We start from the raw sequence: 18,406 nt of genomic DNA, 5'->3' as shown, positions 1-18,406 counted from the left end.
TACATTGAAGACCTGTAGCATTACTTTGGAAAATAAATTATTTTCATCAATTTCATTGATTCTGTTTTACAGTCTGCAGGACTTTTGAAATGACCCTTGTATTAGGGAAAACTACTACATAGTTTCCAACAGTGCTACCAACAGATACATAATTTCTCCTTTGTAATATTGCAACCCAAAGTCTTCTACACAAAAAAATTACAAATTTATTTTATCTTGAAGTAAAGCATGTACAATTTTTAACATATCAAACAGTTGCAACCAATATGGAAAAAAAACTTCACATGCTAGTTTACAAGTGATTTATATAGCATTTTATTAAGCAAATTGCAGATTTTATAATGGGATAAAAATCCAGAAATAAAATCCATTTTAATTCCTCCCAAGTATTTGCAGGTCTTTTCTGAAAGTATACAGACAGAAAGAGAATCAAAGCTTCTGAAATGTGGGTTTGTGGAAGGAAGCTCAAGCTTAGAGGGGTGGCAGATGAGGAGGTACTGAACAAAATAGCTGAAAACAGGAATTTATGGGACAACCCAAGTAAAAGAAGTGACAGGTCGATAGCACACATCCTGAGCCATCCAGGAACCATCGATATGGTCGGTTGGTCGATTTGAGTGAGGGGACCAAATAGTGAGGTCATCAGCCCCATTGTTAGGGAAGGATGGGGAAGGAAGTCAGCCGTGCCCTTTCAAAGGAAGTATCCTGGCATTTGCCCGAAGCAATTTATGGAAATCATGGAAAACCTAAATCAGGATGGCCAGACACGAGTTTTAATTGTCGTCCTCCCGAATGCGAGTCCAGTGTGCCAACCACTGCTCCACCTCGCTCAGTCATCAATTTGGTAATAGATGGAAAGGAGAAGTAGGGGAGGGGAAATTCAAGAGGGAGATCAAGGCTTGACTACAGTAAGCAGGGTGCAATTGGCACGCAAAGATGGAGAGGATGGCACATGAAAGATCAGCTCACAGAACAGCAGCAACATAAATCACATTCTGTAAAACTACACCGACAGAAAATATATAAATCATAACACCAAAAATCAGTTGTGTGACATGAACAAAAAAGTCAGTAGGCTCATTTCTACATCTGAAAGATGATGTCTATTAGAATTTTGTACCGATCATGTAAGATAGGCACTAGCAGCGCCACTACGAGTGTGCAAATCAGGTTTCCTTCAAATACATGCCATTACAGTTGTGAGTGTTAGTTACCCTGAGACTGGACATAAGTCTACGTCAGCCAGGAATGCCTTCTGCGACATTGCAGCAAGACTTGGCAGTGATGTAACCACTGTACATGACTGCTGGCGGTGGTTACAAGGATGTCCGGTGGCAAGAAGACCGGTCCACGGAGTGGTGAAAACTGGTTCTGCGTCGCTGCCAGTGATGGCCGTGTGTTGGATAGCAGGTGGCTAGGTGAGTGCCTTCAACCAACCTGTCTGAAAGCTAGACACACTGGACCTCCACATGGAGTTATGATCTGAAGTGCCATTTCATATGACAGAAGGAGCATTCTCACAGTTCTCCCGTGCACTCTGACTGCAAATTTATATGTCAGTCTGGTGATACAGCTTTCTGGTGCTGCCATTCGTTAACAACATTCCTGGGGGTGTTTTCCAACAGGATAACGCTTATCCACATAATGCTGTTGTTACCCAACATGCTCTACAGAGAGTCAACAGTTTTCCTCGGCCTGCTCAATCACCTGACATCGGATGCCAACTTCAGCAACATCCACAACCGGCATTAACTATCCTCGTATTGACTGACGAAGTGCGACAGGCATGAGACTCCATCCCACAAACTGAAATTCGGCACCACATTCAACACTCTAGTCGTTACACAGGTTACGAATATACCAGCATTCCACATTTGCAATGGCTTTTCACATGCTTACATTAAACAGTCACTTAAATATGTTACCTGCAAAAAGCTATTTGCAAAATTTCATTACATTAATTATGTCTCGATGTTGGGTTTTTTTTCTGCCAGTGTATTTCAGTTAATATTTCACACCAAGTAGTTCAAAAATCTCATCCGCAACTGTAAATTAACAGAAAAACTTTTGGAATTACTTACAGCTTGCTCCGAAATAAATATCTGGTGAGGCTTTTGAAAGTGGCCAGGTACTTCCAACATCTGCAAAGAGAAAACAAAGCACAATGTAACTTTCAATAGCATTAGTACATTAACAAATTTTTGTGCAATATCTCAGACTTGAGACGGGTGAAGAAAATGGGAGCAACTTGATATCCCTGGATATGGTTACTATAACTATGATTGCTAGACAACTGCATAGCTCTTTCAGAGATTCGTGTTCTGACCTGATAATCACATTCTATTACTGGCAAAATGTCACAATTTCAATAAAATTTCACAATTCATGTCAAATATTTTTGTAAATAATGTAGTCTATGTTCAATGACTTATGCCTTTCGCAGCATTTATTAAGGAATGAACACACCAGTGAATCGCTCATCAAAACGTACCACAGTGAAACAGTTACAATTTATACGGCAACATTAATTTGCTGCCAGGAAGCTCCTATGTAGAGTTACGGCCACATACGTCACAAAAACTTTTATCAGCTCTTAAAGTTGGTTGGTCGGTTGGTAGTTAAGAGACTGAACAGCGAATGAACCCTTAAACAGTTCTTCGAGTGTCGAGTGCTATTCACTGTCCAAAAGCGTATGCGCTAGTTACGTACTGGGCATTATCTGCTACTTGTAACAATACTGTATGACTGCTCCCACTGTCTGTTCTCACGGGTCTATGCAGGATGAATGTGAAATCCAGCAACAAAATTTCAGAGATTGTTTAGGGATATTTTCTGAGTATTTTGGCATTGGGGATCAGCTGTAACAGAATACGTGCATTTTGTTTGATTTCTTACTCCTGTTTGTTTCTGTGTCTGTACTGCACTGAAAACATCTGCACAACAGTGCAAATGTCTACAATATGCACCGTGTGCGACTCATTTCCTGACATACTTGCCCCATTCACTCACGATCATTGCTGTTGACAACATCAATGCTCACTCTGCTCTTTGCCCTCAAACCTGCATTGAGTACTGCTCTGTTCCGTCTCAAGGTTGTTAACCCGGCAGAGTTAACTGTACATTGAGAGGACCTGGATGTTATGAAGGCTCAAAAAATTTGAAATTTTGTTTTTTTTTATCTAACATAATTTTCCTATTTTTCCTACTCTTAAAATATATGCTTTATGTATATTACTGCATCACTTTTGTGTATACATGTCTTTTCAAAGCAGATGTGGCACATGTTCTTTAAATGCCTAGCTGTCAAACACGAAACCTTCACTAAACTGGAAACACACACACACACACACACACACACACACACACACACACACACACACACACACACACACACTACCAGAAATTGTTATGGTAGTGTTGATTTGGGGGAAAAGACCAAACAGTGAGGTCATCGGGCTCATTCGATTAGGGAAGGAAGTTGGCCGTGACCTGTCAAAGGAACCATCCCGGCATTTGCCTGCAGCGATTTGGGAAAATCACGGAAAATCTAAATCAGGCTAGCCAGATGCAGGATTGAACCGTCGTCCTCCCAAATGCGAGTCCAGTGTGCTAACCGCTGCACGACCTTGCTCGGTGTGTTATGGTAGAACTAAAGCCAATATTTAGAGATCGTTCAGATTCTAAAATACTGGAAAAAATTTTAGTGGCAAAACACAAAACCACATGGAAATTTTTATAGTTCATCAGTAGTTCTGCATTTGACTTTATTGCTCATATGATACATTTCGGAATTTATCCCTCATCGGATACCTGCAAAAAGCAAATGCAAAAAAAAAAAAATTAATAAAACGCAGTAATGGATAGCTACTGGGTTCCAATCAACTAAAATCTCTTGGCACAAAGTCTACTAGACCTACCTACAAGTGATTGCTGCACATAGATATAGCGTTTAAAGTTGCATGGGAAAGAAAAATTTGCAGACTGTGGCCACTGTGTTGAATTTATTTTAGAAAATATTCGTAGCTGCATTTGGGAGCACTTGCCAAAAATTATATTTGTTGGCATGTGAACCTTCCACAGACTGGTGTTCTGGTGCAACCACAAGTGCCAGAACGAAGATGAGAATGCAAGACCAGAGAAGGAGGTGAGACGACGACAGCCAATAGTGCACTGACCAGGATGTCACCACAATATGAATGGCGTCTAGACTAGGGATTCCCAAAGTCGTCGATATTAACCCCTTGGGGTCAATATAAACGAAAACTTATTTTGGGGGTCGACGAGGTCTAAAAATCGACCCCTATTAAATTAACACAAGTTCTTATTTAAAACTTTCAAGATAGGTAGGTACTGTATTCTTTATGTTGTGGTACGTGTACTAAGAATAATTAATATTTTTGTAGGAAATAGCATTGTTGTAATAATGTAAAATCTCAAGTTCGTACAAGATGAAAAACTCGGCAAGTCTGTGCGAACAAGTTTGTGCAAGATAATGAGTACGTCTTTCAGGCGCGTTTTGACTTGCTCTCTATTTGACGCTTACGCGATTTAACACAAACGAATTCATGATCGAGTCCAAACATGTTCCTGATATTTTACTATTTAACGAGCTTGCACTTAAGTTGAAAGTCCGTTTGCGTTTTGAAATTCGTTGAAGCTTGAGCGATAATAACTCGTAAAGTACTCATTTATTTCAAGAGATTACAAAGTTATTACATAGCTAAATTAAGTGAAGTAAAGTGACTGAAAAAGTGGTAAACACAACATACAACATATTTTAAATAGGTAGGTATAAAAGTATTTGTAAAAATTACTTACACTTAAGTTGTTAAGTAGGTAGGTACATAAACTTTGAAGTGTTCAGTTTGCTTTGGTTTTCGTTCTTATACTGATAGGTACCTAACTTACCTAATACAAATTTTCTATACCTAATTACCTACTATAGTTATTTACCTAATATAGGTATCCAAGTTTATCAATGAGTAAGTCAGGAATACCTAACAAGAATCCATTACCTGGGTGTGATAAAAATAAGATAGTGTGCCAATTTAACAGTTTATTATTGTTTTTTATTTAGGTAGTTTTTTATTTGAAGGATTACTGTGAGTTTTATGATGGCAGACACGAAAAAAATGTAGACAATACAATTTGGACTACTTGAAGTTCAGATTTATTGCACCTCCATCAAATCAACACTTGCTGATGTGTCTCATATGTGAAAAAGTATTCAGTAACGATGCCATGAAGCCTTCAAAAATGGATGACCACTTATGAAGAGTACATGCTGACAAAAAAAGTAAGCCCTTGTCATTTTTTCAAGCACTTAAAGAAAAACTAGACAAAAGGCCATCCATAAGGTCGATGTTTGCGTCATCATCTATTAAAGATGATGATGCGTCCCATAATATAACTTTACTGATAGCGAAGTCGGGGAAACCCCACGGAATTGGAGAGCAGCTTATCTTACCAGCCATTGCGGAGGTTCTTAACAATGTATTGCACAAACCCACACATGATATTTTAAAGAGAATACCTTTGAGCAATAGCACTGTTCAGAGATGCATAGACGAGATGGAATGCAATGTGGAAAACATTTTATGCAAGTTCTTAGAGACCAACAGATTCTCTCTCAAGTTGGACGAGTCTACATTACTCGGCAATGAAGCTCTGTTGTTAGGATATGTTCGATTTATCGAAGATGAAAATATGTGCCAAGAACTTCTTTTTGCTACATATTTAGAGACTGATACCAGAGGAGAATCGATTTTTAAGGCCGTGGAACGTTTTTTTACTGACAAACCTATTCCTTGGAAGAACATTGTTTCTGTTGCGACTGATGGTGCACCATCTATGGTTGGTCGTCATCGTGGTTTTATAGCTCACTTAAAGCAACAACTGCCTGATGTACTGGTCATTCACGGTGTGATTCACAGGCAGCATTTAGTAGCAAAAAAGCTTGCATAAGTCTTTACAATATGTAATTAATGCTATCAACAAGATTCCAAGCAATTCTTTGAACTCTCGGTTATTTTCTCAGCTGTATGAGGAAAATGATGAAGTATTTACTCTATTACTTCTGCATACTGAAGTTCGCTGGCTATCAAGAGTCTCTTGCTTATAATGATTTTCAGCCATTTTTGAATCTGTGTTGGAGTTTTCACAAGGAAAAGATCCGAATTTGAAAGAAAATCTGAACGGTTATAAAACAGATATTTATTACTTGACTGATATCTTTGGAATGTTCAACAAAGTTAATTTGCAGCTGCAATGATGTTAACTTGATTAAAACAAAATCAATAATATCGGCCTTCGTGGGTAAACTAATCCTTTATAAACAAAATTTAGGCAGAAAAGAATATTCGCAGTTTCCGCATTTGTCAAATTTACCAGAAATGCTTCAAGATGATGACATTTTATTATATGCCACTCACGTAGATGCATTACACAAGGATTTTACGAAGAGGTTTGAGGATCCTTTAAATTTAGCCATAGAAGACGCCAATGTCATAATGCAAGAAGAGTTGATTACCATCAGCACAGACAAAGAGCTTAAGCAGAAGTTCAACCAAGGCTGGTTGCAATGCAACATTGAAACACAGTATCCTACATTGTGGAACATTTGCTGAAAAATACCTTATCACTTTTCCATCATCATATCTAGTTGAAAAAAGCTTCAGTGTGGTAACAAACATTTTGACGAAACAAAGAAACCGTTTGAAAATCAACGAACGTGGAGATTTAAGGCTGCAACTCACCAATATTGAACCGGATGTAGCTAGACTGGTAGATAGTCACCACGTTCATCCATCACACTGAATGTTTTATTTTCTCTTTGCGAATTAATACTTTTTTAATATAATTTCCTACCTACTTCAGATTCTTTAAGTACTTAAATTGTAATAATTATTATAAATTAAAATTGATATTTACTGAATTGTATGTCTTTTTATTTTGTTAAATTTTGATGAGAAAATTAAGTCAGCTTTACTTACTTAACCAAGTGCAAAGTTTTCCAATTGGTACCTTAGTACCTAGGTATTTTGTATCAATAGGAAAAAACTAAAGATAGGCCCCCTTATTCATAATAGTCTGCTAACTTAAAGCATTGCTAATTCTCACTCTGTCTTCTTCTATTGACCTAAGTCAGAATGAAAAATAACACTCTGTAGCAGCTGTTTTAAGTTAGTGGACCATTATGAATAAGGGGGTTGATCTTAAAAGTAGGTAATTTGGCCATGGGGGTCTGAGGTAACAGTTCACTTTGGAAAAGGGGTCACTTGTCCAAAATAGTTTGGGGATCCCTGGTCTAGACGAAGCAAATATAAGCACCGCTCCTGCCAACATCAGGCGGGCAGTATTAGCACAGTAGTAGCAGAGAGCCCTATGATAGCAGTGACGTGTAATCCGTATCAATTGCTTAAATGGACCTTGTATACAGCAAAGGACTTTGATTGTTTGTATGTTGCCCATTGCTTGTAACACTGTTGTAAATTCAAGTTACGTATTGTCAAATCTGCTTTATTGAAATAAAACTATTAATGTTATTTGCTTGAACTGTTGTATAGCATTCCAAGAACAGAGCATACTTTAGGCTCCCTCTTCAAGATGAGTGCGCAGGACCCCACAATTGGTGTGATGGGGCGCCATGAGGTAGTGACAATCAGATTAAAAACAATGAGCAAACTAAGCATCAAAACTAGGCAAAAATAGGGCTCCATTATGACAGCTGCCACCCATTCCATATCAAACGGTCCCTTTCCTACAGCCTAGGCCTTCGTGGCAAACGAATCTGCTCCAGTCCTGAATCCCTGAACCATTACACCAACAACCTGAAAACAGCTTTCGCATCCCGCAACTACCCTCCCGACCTGGTACAAAAGCAAATAACCAGAGCCACTTCCTCATCCCCTCAAACCCAGAACCTCTCACAGAAGAACCCTAAAAGTGCCCCACTTGTGACAGGATACTTCCCGGGACTGGATCAGACTCTGAATGTGGCTCTCCAGCAGGGATACGACTTCCTAAAATCCTGCCCCGAAATGAGATCCATCCTTCACGAAATCCTCCCCACTCCACCAAGAGTGTCTTTCCGTCGTCCACCTAACCTTCGTAACCTCTTGGTTCATCCCTATGAAATCCCCAAACCACCTTCCCTACCCTCTGGCTCCTACCCTTGTAACGGCCCCCCGGTGTAAAACCTGTCCTATGCACCCTCCCACCACCACCTACTCCAGTCCTGTAACCCGGAAGGTGTACACGATCAAAGGCAGAGCCACGTGTGAAAGCACCCACGTGATTTACCAACTGACCTGCCTACACTGTGACGCTTTCCATGTCGGAATGACCAGCAACAAACTGTCCATTCGCATGAATGGACACAGGCAGACAGTGTTTGTCGGTAATGAGGATCACCCTGTGGCTAAACATGCCTTGGTGCACGGCCAGCACATCTTGGCACAGTGTTACACCGTCCGGGTTATCTGGATACTTCCCACCAACACCAACCTATCCGAACTCCGGAGATGGGAACTTGCCCTTCAGTATATCCTCTCTTCTCGATATCCGCCAGGCCTCAACCTCCGCTAATTTCAATATGCCGCCACTCATACTTCACCTGTCTTTCAACACCTTCTTTGCCTCTGTACTTCCGCCTCGACTGACATCTCTGCCCAAACTCTTTGCCTTTACAAATGTCTGCTTGTGTCTGTGTATGTGCGGATGGATATGTGTGTGTGTGTGTGTGTGTGTGTGTGTGTGTGTGTGTGTGTGTGTGTGTGTGTGCGAGTGTGAGTGTACACCTGTCCTTTTTTTCCCCTAAGGGAAGTCTTTCCGCTCCCGGGATTGGAATGACTCCTTACCCTCTCCCTTAAAACCCACATCCTTTCGTCTTTCCCTCTCCTTCCTGAAGAAGCAACCATCGGTTGCGAAAGCTAGTAATTCTGTGTGTGTGTTTGTGTGTTTTGTTCATGTGCCTGTCTGCCAGCGCTTTCCCGCTTGGTAAGTCTTGGAATCTTTGTTTTTAATATATTTTTCCCATGTGGAAGTTTCTTTCTATTTTATATAGACACACACAAAGATGCCTATATACAAAGATGCCTTAACTTACCAAACGAGAAAGCGCTGATATGTTGATAGACACAAAATACACACACACACACAGGTGGTGGTAGCATCATCACATACACAAGGTATTAAAGGGCAGTGCATGGTGGAGCTGTCATTTGTACTCAGGTGATTCGTGCGAAAAGGTTTCTGATGTGATTATGGCCACAAAATAAGAATTGACAGACTGAACATGGAACGGTAGTGGGAAGTAGACGCATGGTACGCACCATTTCGGAAATCATTACGAAATTCAATAATCTGAAATCCACGATGTCAAGAGTGTGCCGAAAATACCAAAATTTAAGCATTACATCGAACCACGGACAACGCAGTGATCAACGGCCTTCACTCAACAACCGAGAACAGCAGTGTTTGTGTGGAATTGTTAGTACTAACTGATATGCAATACTCTGTGAAATAACCACAGAAATCAATACGGTATGTATTGATGTATGATGTGCAGCGAAATTTGGCATTAATGGGCTATGGCATCAGCAGACCGACACGAGTACCTTGGCTAACAGCACAACATCAACTGCAGTGCCTCTCCTGGGCTCGTGGCCAAATCAGTTGGGCCCTAGATGACTGGAAAATCATGGCCTCATCAGATGAGTCCTGATTTCAGTTCAGAAGAGCTGATGCTCGAGTCCTACTATGGTGCAGACCCACATTGTCAACAAGGCACTGTGCAAGCTGTTGGTAGCTCCATAATGGTGTGGGCTGTGTTTAGATGGAGTGGACTGGAAATGGTTACATTAGGCTACAAGGAGACTGAGCAATGGTGAAATGTTTACGGATAATAATGTACCAGGTCACGGGGGCAGAGTTGTTTACAATTGGTTGAAGAACATTCTGGACAGTTCAGGCAAACGATTTGGCCACCCAGATCGCCTGACGTGAATCCCATCAAAGATTTACGGGATATAATTGAGAGGTCAGTTCGTGGACAAAATCCTGCATCTGAAACACTTATGCGATTATGGTTGGCTATAGAGGCAGTGTGGCTCCATATTTCTGCTAAGGACTTTCAACAACCTGTTAAGCCTGTGCCACGTCGAGTTGCTGCTCTACAGTGGGCAAAAGGAGATGCAACATGATATCAACATGTATCCCACGACTTATGTCACTTCAGTGTAATGTTATTTTCTTGATATTAAAATTACTGGGATTACCGAGTTAGTCCCTCTTCCAACTATAATTTATCATAGATCCCTCGCATAAAAGACTGTGTCCAGTAAATGAAAGAAAGCACAGTTCACACCCTGTACATGAAGGGCACTAGAAGTGATCGACAAAACTACAGTCCAATATCCTTGACACTGATTTGTTGTAGAACCTTAGAACGTCAATTGAGCTCAAACATAATGAGGTATCTTGAAAAAAATAACCTCCTCCATGTCAACCAACACGAACTCTGAAAACATCAATCTTGCGAAACTCAACGCGTACTGTTCTCACATAATGTACTGAAACCTTCAGATGCAGGCAGGCAGGAAAATGTAGTATTCTTTGATCATCAGAAAGTATTTCAGCTCAGTACAATGCTGATGTTTATTATCAAAATTATGATCATATGGTGTATCAAGCAAAATCTATGACTCTACTAAGGATTTTTTGGTAGGGAGAACACAATATGTTATTTTGGATGTAGAGTTGTCGTCAGATTAGGATTAAGTGGAAGTATGTTGGGACCTTTGCTTTTCAGATTGTATATTAATGACCTTGCTCATAATATCATAATATTAACAGTAACATTAGACTTTTTTTGAAGGTGTATGTAATTTTACTTATGTTCGAAACAGGCTTATGTCTGTTGAAGTTATTTAATTGGTCTTGATGCAGCCACTGAGCTGAGACATTTTTCATTTATTAGTGTGTATGACTTCTGAAGAAAGCTATATTATTATAGCAGAAACCATGGCCAAGATTTGAAATAAACATAATTTAGGACAACTACAGGCTGTCTTTCATACGAGACAATTTCGTAAAGGTTGCTGTTGTCGCTACCATAATCCTTAATGTCAGTGCGTCACACAATTCTTGAGCATACTCTCAGTTCGAATATAATAAATTTCTCAGAGACAGGAAAGCTCCTGCCTGCATATCAGTGTGGATTCAGAAACCATTTCTCATGTGAAAATGAGCTTGCCATTTTCTTGCATTTTATCCTACAAACCATTGATGAAAAACAACAGGCAGATTCTAAATCCCCAGATTCCCAGAAAGCATTTAACATGGTGCCCCACCGTAGACCATTAATGAAGGCAAGAGCATACGGAATAGTATTTCCCAGGTATGTGAATGGCTCAAAGACTTGTTAAGTAACAGAACCCAGTATGTTGTCCTCAATGGTGTGTGTTTATCAGAGTCAAGGTTATTGTCAGACGTGCCCAAACAAAGTGCGATAATACCTCCTTATTCTTTATATACATTAATGATCTAACGGATAGGGTGAGCAGAAATCAGCGATTGTTTGAACAAGACGATGAGGTTGTGGGAAAGCGTCGTCGTTGAGTGACTGTTGGAAGATACAAAATGACTCGGACAAAATTTATAGTCGGTATGATGAATGGCAGCTTTTACTCAGTGTGCAAGTTACATTACAACTTAAGCTACTGCAGATGACTATGAAAAACAATCCTGTAATACTCAAATATGGCGTTAGTAGTGTGCTGCTTGACACAGCTCGATTAAATATCTAGGGCTAATGTTGCAAAGTGGTGTGAAATGGAAAGAGCGTGTAAGGATTGTAGTACGGAAGGCGAATGATCGACTTTGGTTTATTGGGAGAATTTCAGGAAAGTGTGGGTCATCTGTGAACAATAGTGTGACCCATTCTTAAGTACCACTTAAGTGTCTGACACCCCTTTAGGTCAGATTAAGGGAAAACATCAAAACAATTCAGGGGCGGGATGATATATTTATTACCGGTCATTTCGATCAGCCTGCAAGTGTTACGGAAATGCTTCAGGAACTCAAATGGGAAAGCGTGGAGGTAATATATCTTTTTTTTATTTTTTTTATTTTTTAAGAACACTATTGATAAAATTTAAAGAACTTCAAAAATCATTCTTAACCGAATCCAGGAACCTTCTCCTTAGTCTACCCCAACTCCTCCTACCCTCTCCTGCTGAACCCACGAGTCTCTTGGGTAACCTTGCTTCTCTCATGCGTGTAACATGATCCCACCATCTAAATCTGTTCGCCCTGACTGCTACATCTATAGAGTTCATTCCCAGTTTTTCTTTGATTTCCTCATTGTGGACACCCTCCTGCCATTGTTCCCATCTACTAGTACCTGCAATCATCCTAGCTACTTTCATATCTGTAACCTCAACCTTGTTGATAAGGTAACCTGAATCCACCCAGCTTTCTCTCCCATACAACAAAGTTGGTTGAAAGATTGAACGGTGCACAGATAACTTATTCTCGGTATTGACTTCCTTCTTGCAGAAGAGAGCAGATCGTAGCTGAGCACTCACTGCATTAGCTTTGCTACACCTCGCTTCCAGTTCTTTCACTATGTTGCCATCCTGTGAGAATATGCATCCTAAGTACTTGAAACTGTCCACCTGTTCTAACTTTGTTCCTCCTATTTGGCACTCAACCCGTTTATATTTCTTTCCCACTGACATTACTTTCATTTTGGAGATGCTAATCTTCATACCATAGTCCTTACATTCTGGTCTAGATCTGAAACATTACTTTGCAAACTTTCAATCAAATCTGCCATCACAACTAAGTCATCTGCATATGCGAGACTGCTTATTTTGTGTTCATATATCTTGATCTCACCCAGCCAGTCTATTGTTTTCAACAGATGATCCATAAATAACATGAACAACAGTGGAGACAGCTTGCAGCCTTGTCTTACCCCTGAAACTACTCTGAACCATGAACTCAATTTACCGTCAACTCTTACTGCTGCCTGACTATCTATGTAAAGACCTTTAATTGCTTGCAAACGTTTGCCTCCTATTCCATAATCTCGTAGAACAGACAATAACAAACAATAACTTCCTTCTAGGAAACCGGCCATGAAGATAAGGTAAGAGAAATTAGCACTTGTATGAAGGCATATAGACAGTCATTTTTCCGACAGTATACGCACGTGAACAAGAAAGGAAATGACCTGTAGTGGTACAATGTGCCAGTAGTGGTACAATGTGTCCTCCACCATACGCATGTGCGGTGTATATAAGTAAATGTAGAAAAAAATTATGTCTTACAATATTAGTGCACAGCCTTTTTTTAACTGTGAACTGTGGTTTCAAATTGTTACTGTTCTTTTACACAACTAGTTGTAACTTTATCAGGTCAGTAATAATGGACAAGTTTACAATACATCTGGTCTTGTATGGCAGAATGTCTGGGTGGCCTCAAGGAAAATGTCGTGCATGAAGGTTTTGAGCAATGGAAGGAACAAATGCAGATGTGTATCAAGTCAAATGGCTCCTATTTTTAAGGCAACAAACCACTATATTTGAATTCACAAAGGAACACTGTACATTGACGATCATAATTAGTAATAGTGTGGTTCTGGTTGCTATCGATAACATCATCTGCAAGAACTAAATGACATATTATACATAAGACAAATGACCCCCATCAACATAGAAACAAAAACACCCCATACAGCATCTAAGCAACATTACGCCACTTTCAACAGATGACTTGTTCACTGGGCCCTGTGTTCCACACAGGGCTCTTCAATGTCCTGTTAAATAATGCAGCGCAAAACTTACATACAAAATTAAGAAGTGGGAAGGTTTTGACCACAAAACTGTTCAAAGGAGGCAATGAAGACAGTAGACAAGCGAAAAGAGAAAAGAAAAACGTTGACTCATAAAAAATTGGAAAGTTACGTGAGCAGCTTTTTGTGGTTGTCAGCAGTCCAGTAGCAGAAGAAAACACTTTGGAAAAAATAACATTTTGGCAAATCGAGAGCTGAGGAAATGGCATTGCAGAACAGGGATATAACAATTAAAGCAGTTGTAAACTGCCACATATATTGCTCCTATAGGATTCAAAATTATCTACAAGCTATCAATAATTTAAAAGTCACGGAAATCAAAATAAATATGGACTAATGTGTTGCTGTTACGTTTAATTTCATGGTGATGCTTCATGTTCCTCTCCATCAAATATCTCTTAATGTTGATCACAGGAATGGACTGTCACATTCACTGAATAGCAGGATTCCCTGCCTTACAGTCGATGTAAAACGACACAGGCATGCAAGTAATGGTGCTATTAACGAATAACCCATTCATCAACTCGTTAAAACGATGGCCGAAAAGCTATGACAAGGCTTCCTCTATTTTCATAACGTGAACTATTTCTGTGCTGCAATCACTTTCCTTACAAACCTTAAAACTGTCAGAAATGCCTAGAAAATTCAATATTTTCAAGTAGCATTACCAGCATAAATATTGCTAGGACTTTAAATTTATAGTATACTCGGGCCTAAGACGGATTTATTATGACAAAATATCTAACAAGGTAACCCCTTATCAACTTTCTAGAAACAAAACTTAAATTAATTTAAGCGTCACTTGTGTGAAATTTCCTAATATGTTTCAAGTCCACTTACGCCATTTGGGCAACTTTGCGAATTGCCCTGCTGATTTTTCTTATTGGATCCCATTTTTGTCTAAATCTGCCTTCCACAGATTGTCTTCTGCATCAGCAAAACACATTAATTTCTTATTGAATTAATGCATTGAGATTGTCTGTAAGGAGAAACAGTTTTCGTTCGCTCGCTTTCCGATTTTTCATTCGATCTACGTTGGGCAACTCTAAATTTACACGGCCTGAATGGAATCACGGTTGGTATAGCATCTGGTGTTAGTCTTGGTATTTTTCTGGAAAATTCTTTAAGTTCTCCAGTATCGAAAACTCTATCTGTTCGAATTATGCACGATTCCTCAAAATGTTTAATGCATACACGAGGTAAATAACTAGAGTCAATTTGGATGTGCTTTAAGCCAGGCATTACGGCGTTTTTCATCAGATGGCAAAGAAAACATTACAGTTCGTTCGTTTTCCAAATAAGCATTCGACAGACATCCTATAACACTACATTTATGTGGCATAGTTAAATTCCACAAATATAACAATTTTCACATAGTGCATTACAGCACAAACACTGCAGACTTGCAGAGTGCAGTGGCTGACGGAAGCCAACTTTAACAATCAAACTTATTTTTCGAATTCAATCTTTACTGTTTGGGCATGTAAATTGATATCAACAGTTTTCTGTTTATTTCTTTGCGTTAAGGTGCGTTCACACGAAAGAATCCGTATATGTATCTGCGTCCTCTACATCTATACTCTTCAAACCATTCTGAAGTCTATGGCAGACGGTACGTGCACCAGTTACTTCCCGTTCTATTCACGTGTGGAGCGTGGAAATAACGATTCTTTAAATGCCTCTTTGCGTGCTGCAACTAACGTAACCTTGCGCTCATGATCCTATGGGTGCGCTAACGTAGGGGGCCGTAGTGTATTCCTATAGTCATCATTCAAATCCGGTTCTTGAGACTTTGTAAGCAGGCTTTCTCCAGATAGTTTATCTTCAAAAGTCTGCCAGTTCAGTTTCTTCACTCTCCAACGGATCAAACAAATTTATGATTACCCACGAATGAGCCTATACAGTCATTCCATATCATATATCTACAAAGTCTGTCATCCAGGTATTTTATGAGTTGGCCGATTCCAAAAGTGATTATTTATTTATTTTTTTTTAACGTTTCGTGAAGTGCACAGTTTCATATTTCAGAACATTTAAAGCAAGTTGCCAGTCTCTGCACCACTTTGAAATCTTATCAAGCTCTGGCTGAATATTTATGCAGCTCCTTTCAGATAGTACTTCATTATAGACATCAGCAGCATATGCAAAACGTTTGAGGTTATTATTGTCTGCAAGGTCATTAATATACATTTGTAGTGTTTTTCCACAAGTTTAATAAACACAACACATGCACTTGGAGGGTGAATGTATGTGTAGCATTTTTGGATACATTTAATAAACAACAGATACACATAACAGAGACTTGAGTCACCAATAAAATATTCTTCTTCACTATTTATAACAGTCTGCCAATGCTGGAGTATCTTTTCAATTCTTTGACTGTACAAATCATGTGGTTTTGAGGCGAAGAATTTGTCAAGCCTGTTCGGGGCACATTTTCATCCATAAAGGAAGTTCATAGGGAGTTGTTTGTCAGGGGGCAGAAAAGGTGAAAATCTGTGGTGCAAGACCAGGTGAATAAGATGGGCACACAATGACATCCCAATCCAACTCCCGTGCAGTGTTTCTCGTCAGTCTATCAGAATGCGAGTCGGCATTATTGTGGAGTAGCATCACTTCACGCAATCTTCCTGGTCGTCGTTCTCGGACTGCATCTGCAAGATCTCTCAGTTGCTGACAATAAATATCGGCAATTGTGGTTAAATCTCAGGGACGCAATTCATAGTACACAACGCCATCACTGTTCCACCAGATGCATAACATTATCTTTTGTGGATGCACACAGGTCTTTGCACGGAGAGTTCCTGCTGAGTAATGATACAGGATAGGAATGATGGGTATTGATCACGAGCCAATTGGTAATGAGCAAGCTGAGATGTACATATACGATTTTTGTTATTTTGGCTTAGAGCAAAAGGCACCCATACACCCAATTTTTGAACCTTACCCCTTGCATGTAATTGTCGCACAATGGTGGAATGATCACGGTTCATCATATTTGCCAGTCCTCGAGTACACTGATGTGGATCATTGTGGTTTAATGTGTTTAAACGATCTTCATCAAACGCTAAAGCTCTTCCTGAATGTGGAAAGTCACCAGTGCCACAGTAATCTTCCTTAAAAAGAGAAATCCATTTTCATGCCGTGATCTGTCGAATAGCATTATCTCCGTACACGGGGCAAATGTTTCTGGCTACCTCTGCTGCTGTCAACCCTATGCTAAACTCAGAAGAATATGTATGCTAAACTCAGAAGAATATGTTGTATAATTTCCAAGAAACAGTGCAAATTGAAACTGCAGCCTCATTACAAGTGATACACACTATGCGATCAAAAGAATCCGGATGCCCCCAAAACATATGTTTATCATATTAGGTGCATTGTGCTGCCATCTACTGCCAGGTACTCCACATCAGCAACCTCAGTAGTCATTAGGAGAGCAGAATGGGGCACTCCACGGAACTCGCAGACTTTGTACGTGGTCACATGTGTCATACATCTGTATGCGAGACTTTCACACTCCTAAACATGCCTAGGTCTAATGTTTCCGATGTGATAGTGAAGTGGAAATGTGAAGGGGCATGTACAGCACAAAAACATACAGGTCAACCTCATCTGTTGACTGACAGAGAGTGCCGACAGTTGAAGAGGGTCATAAGTGTGTACAGGCAAACATCTATCCAGATCATCACACAGGAATTCCATCAGGATCCACTGCAAATACTATGACAGGTAGGTGGGAGGTGAGAAAACTTGGATTTCAAAGTCGAGTGGCTGTTCATAAGCCACACGTCACAACATGACGCCTCGCTCGGTGTAAGGAGCGTAAAAACTGAACGCTTGCGAACAGTGGAGAAACGGTTTGTGGAGTGACGAATCACGATACACAATGTGACGACCCAATGGCAGGGTGTGGGTATGGCGAATGCCTGGTGAACGTCATCTCTCAGGGTCTGTAGTGCCAACAGTAAAATTCGATGGCGGTGGTGTTACGGTGTGGTCATGTATTTCATAGAGGGAGCTTGCATCCCTTGTTGTTTTGCTTGGCACTATCACAGCACAGATCTACACTGATGTTTTAAGCACCTTCTTGCTTCCCACTGTTGAAGAACAATTCAGGGATAGCAACTGCATCTTTCAACACGATTGAGCACCTGTTCAGAATGCACAGCCTGTGGCAGAGTGATTACAAGACAATAAGATGGTTCGCATGTTCCAAGATCTGATTATTTAATTCATTCAGACCCAAAAATGAGTGATACACCAAGACTGGTCTTCAGGTAGTTGGCATGCTGATCGGATGTGAAGGCAAAAATTTGCCATTAAGAGACTCTGTGATAAAGTGTGAGATGTTATGGAAAACTTCTTTGGATCCTATGAAATTAGACGACTCTTGGAAGAAAAGCAAATAAGTAGTAGCACATGTCTAGACGGTCCTGGAAAAAGCATTTGATGACTCTAGACACGCGCAGAGTGATCTTGCTTAGAACATTAATCATACCCAAATTAAATGAAGGCCAGTTGGAAGATCACTATTGTTATTGACTC

General features: G+C 39.9%; 1 protein-coding gene across 31 annotated transcripts in view; it reads right to left on the bottom strand.

Moving 5' to 3' along the window:
- The window catches only part of LOC126295288 (uncharacterized), a 562,445-nt gene that overhangs the window by 517,299 nt on the left and 26,740 nt on the right, over window positions 1-18,406 (bottom strand). For all 31 annotated transcript variants that reach the window (XR_007552438.1, XR_007552439.1, XR_007552445.1 and 28 more), the window contains exon 3: window positions 2,082-2,141. Coding sequence is in view for 13 of the 31 variants with exons in the window: in XM_049987719.1 (XP_049843676.1) it covers window positions 2,082-2,141 (60 nt within the window). In the remaining 18 variants the exon portion in view is untranslated. The remainder of the gene's footprint in view (window positions 1-2,081; window positions 2,142-18,406) is intronic.

The sequence above is a fragment of the Schistocerca gregaria genome, chromosome 11 (assembly GCF_023897955.1).
Source record: "Schistocerca gregaria isolate iqSchGreg1 chromosome 11, iqSchGreg1.2, whole genome shotgun sequence".
NCBI lineage: Eukaryota > Metazoa > Arthropoda > Insecta > Orthoptera > Acrididae > Schistocerca > Schistocerca gregaria.
This window is presented reverse-complemented; position numbering and strand designations above follow the sequence as displayed.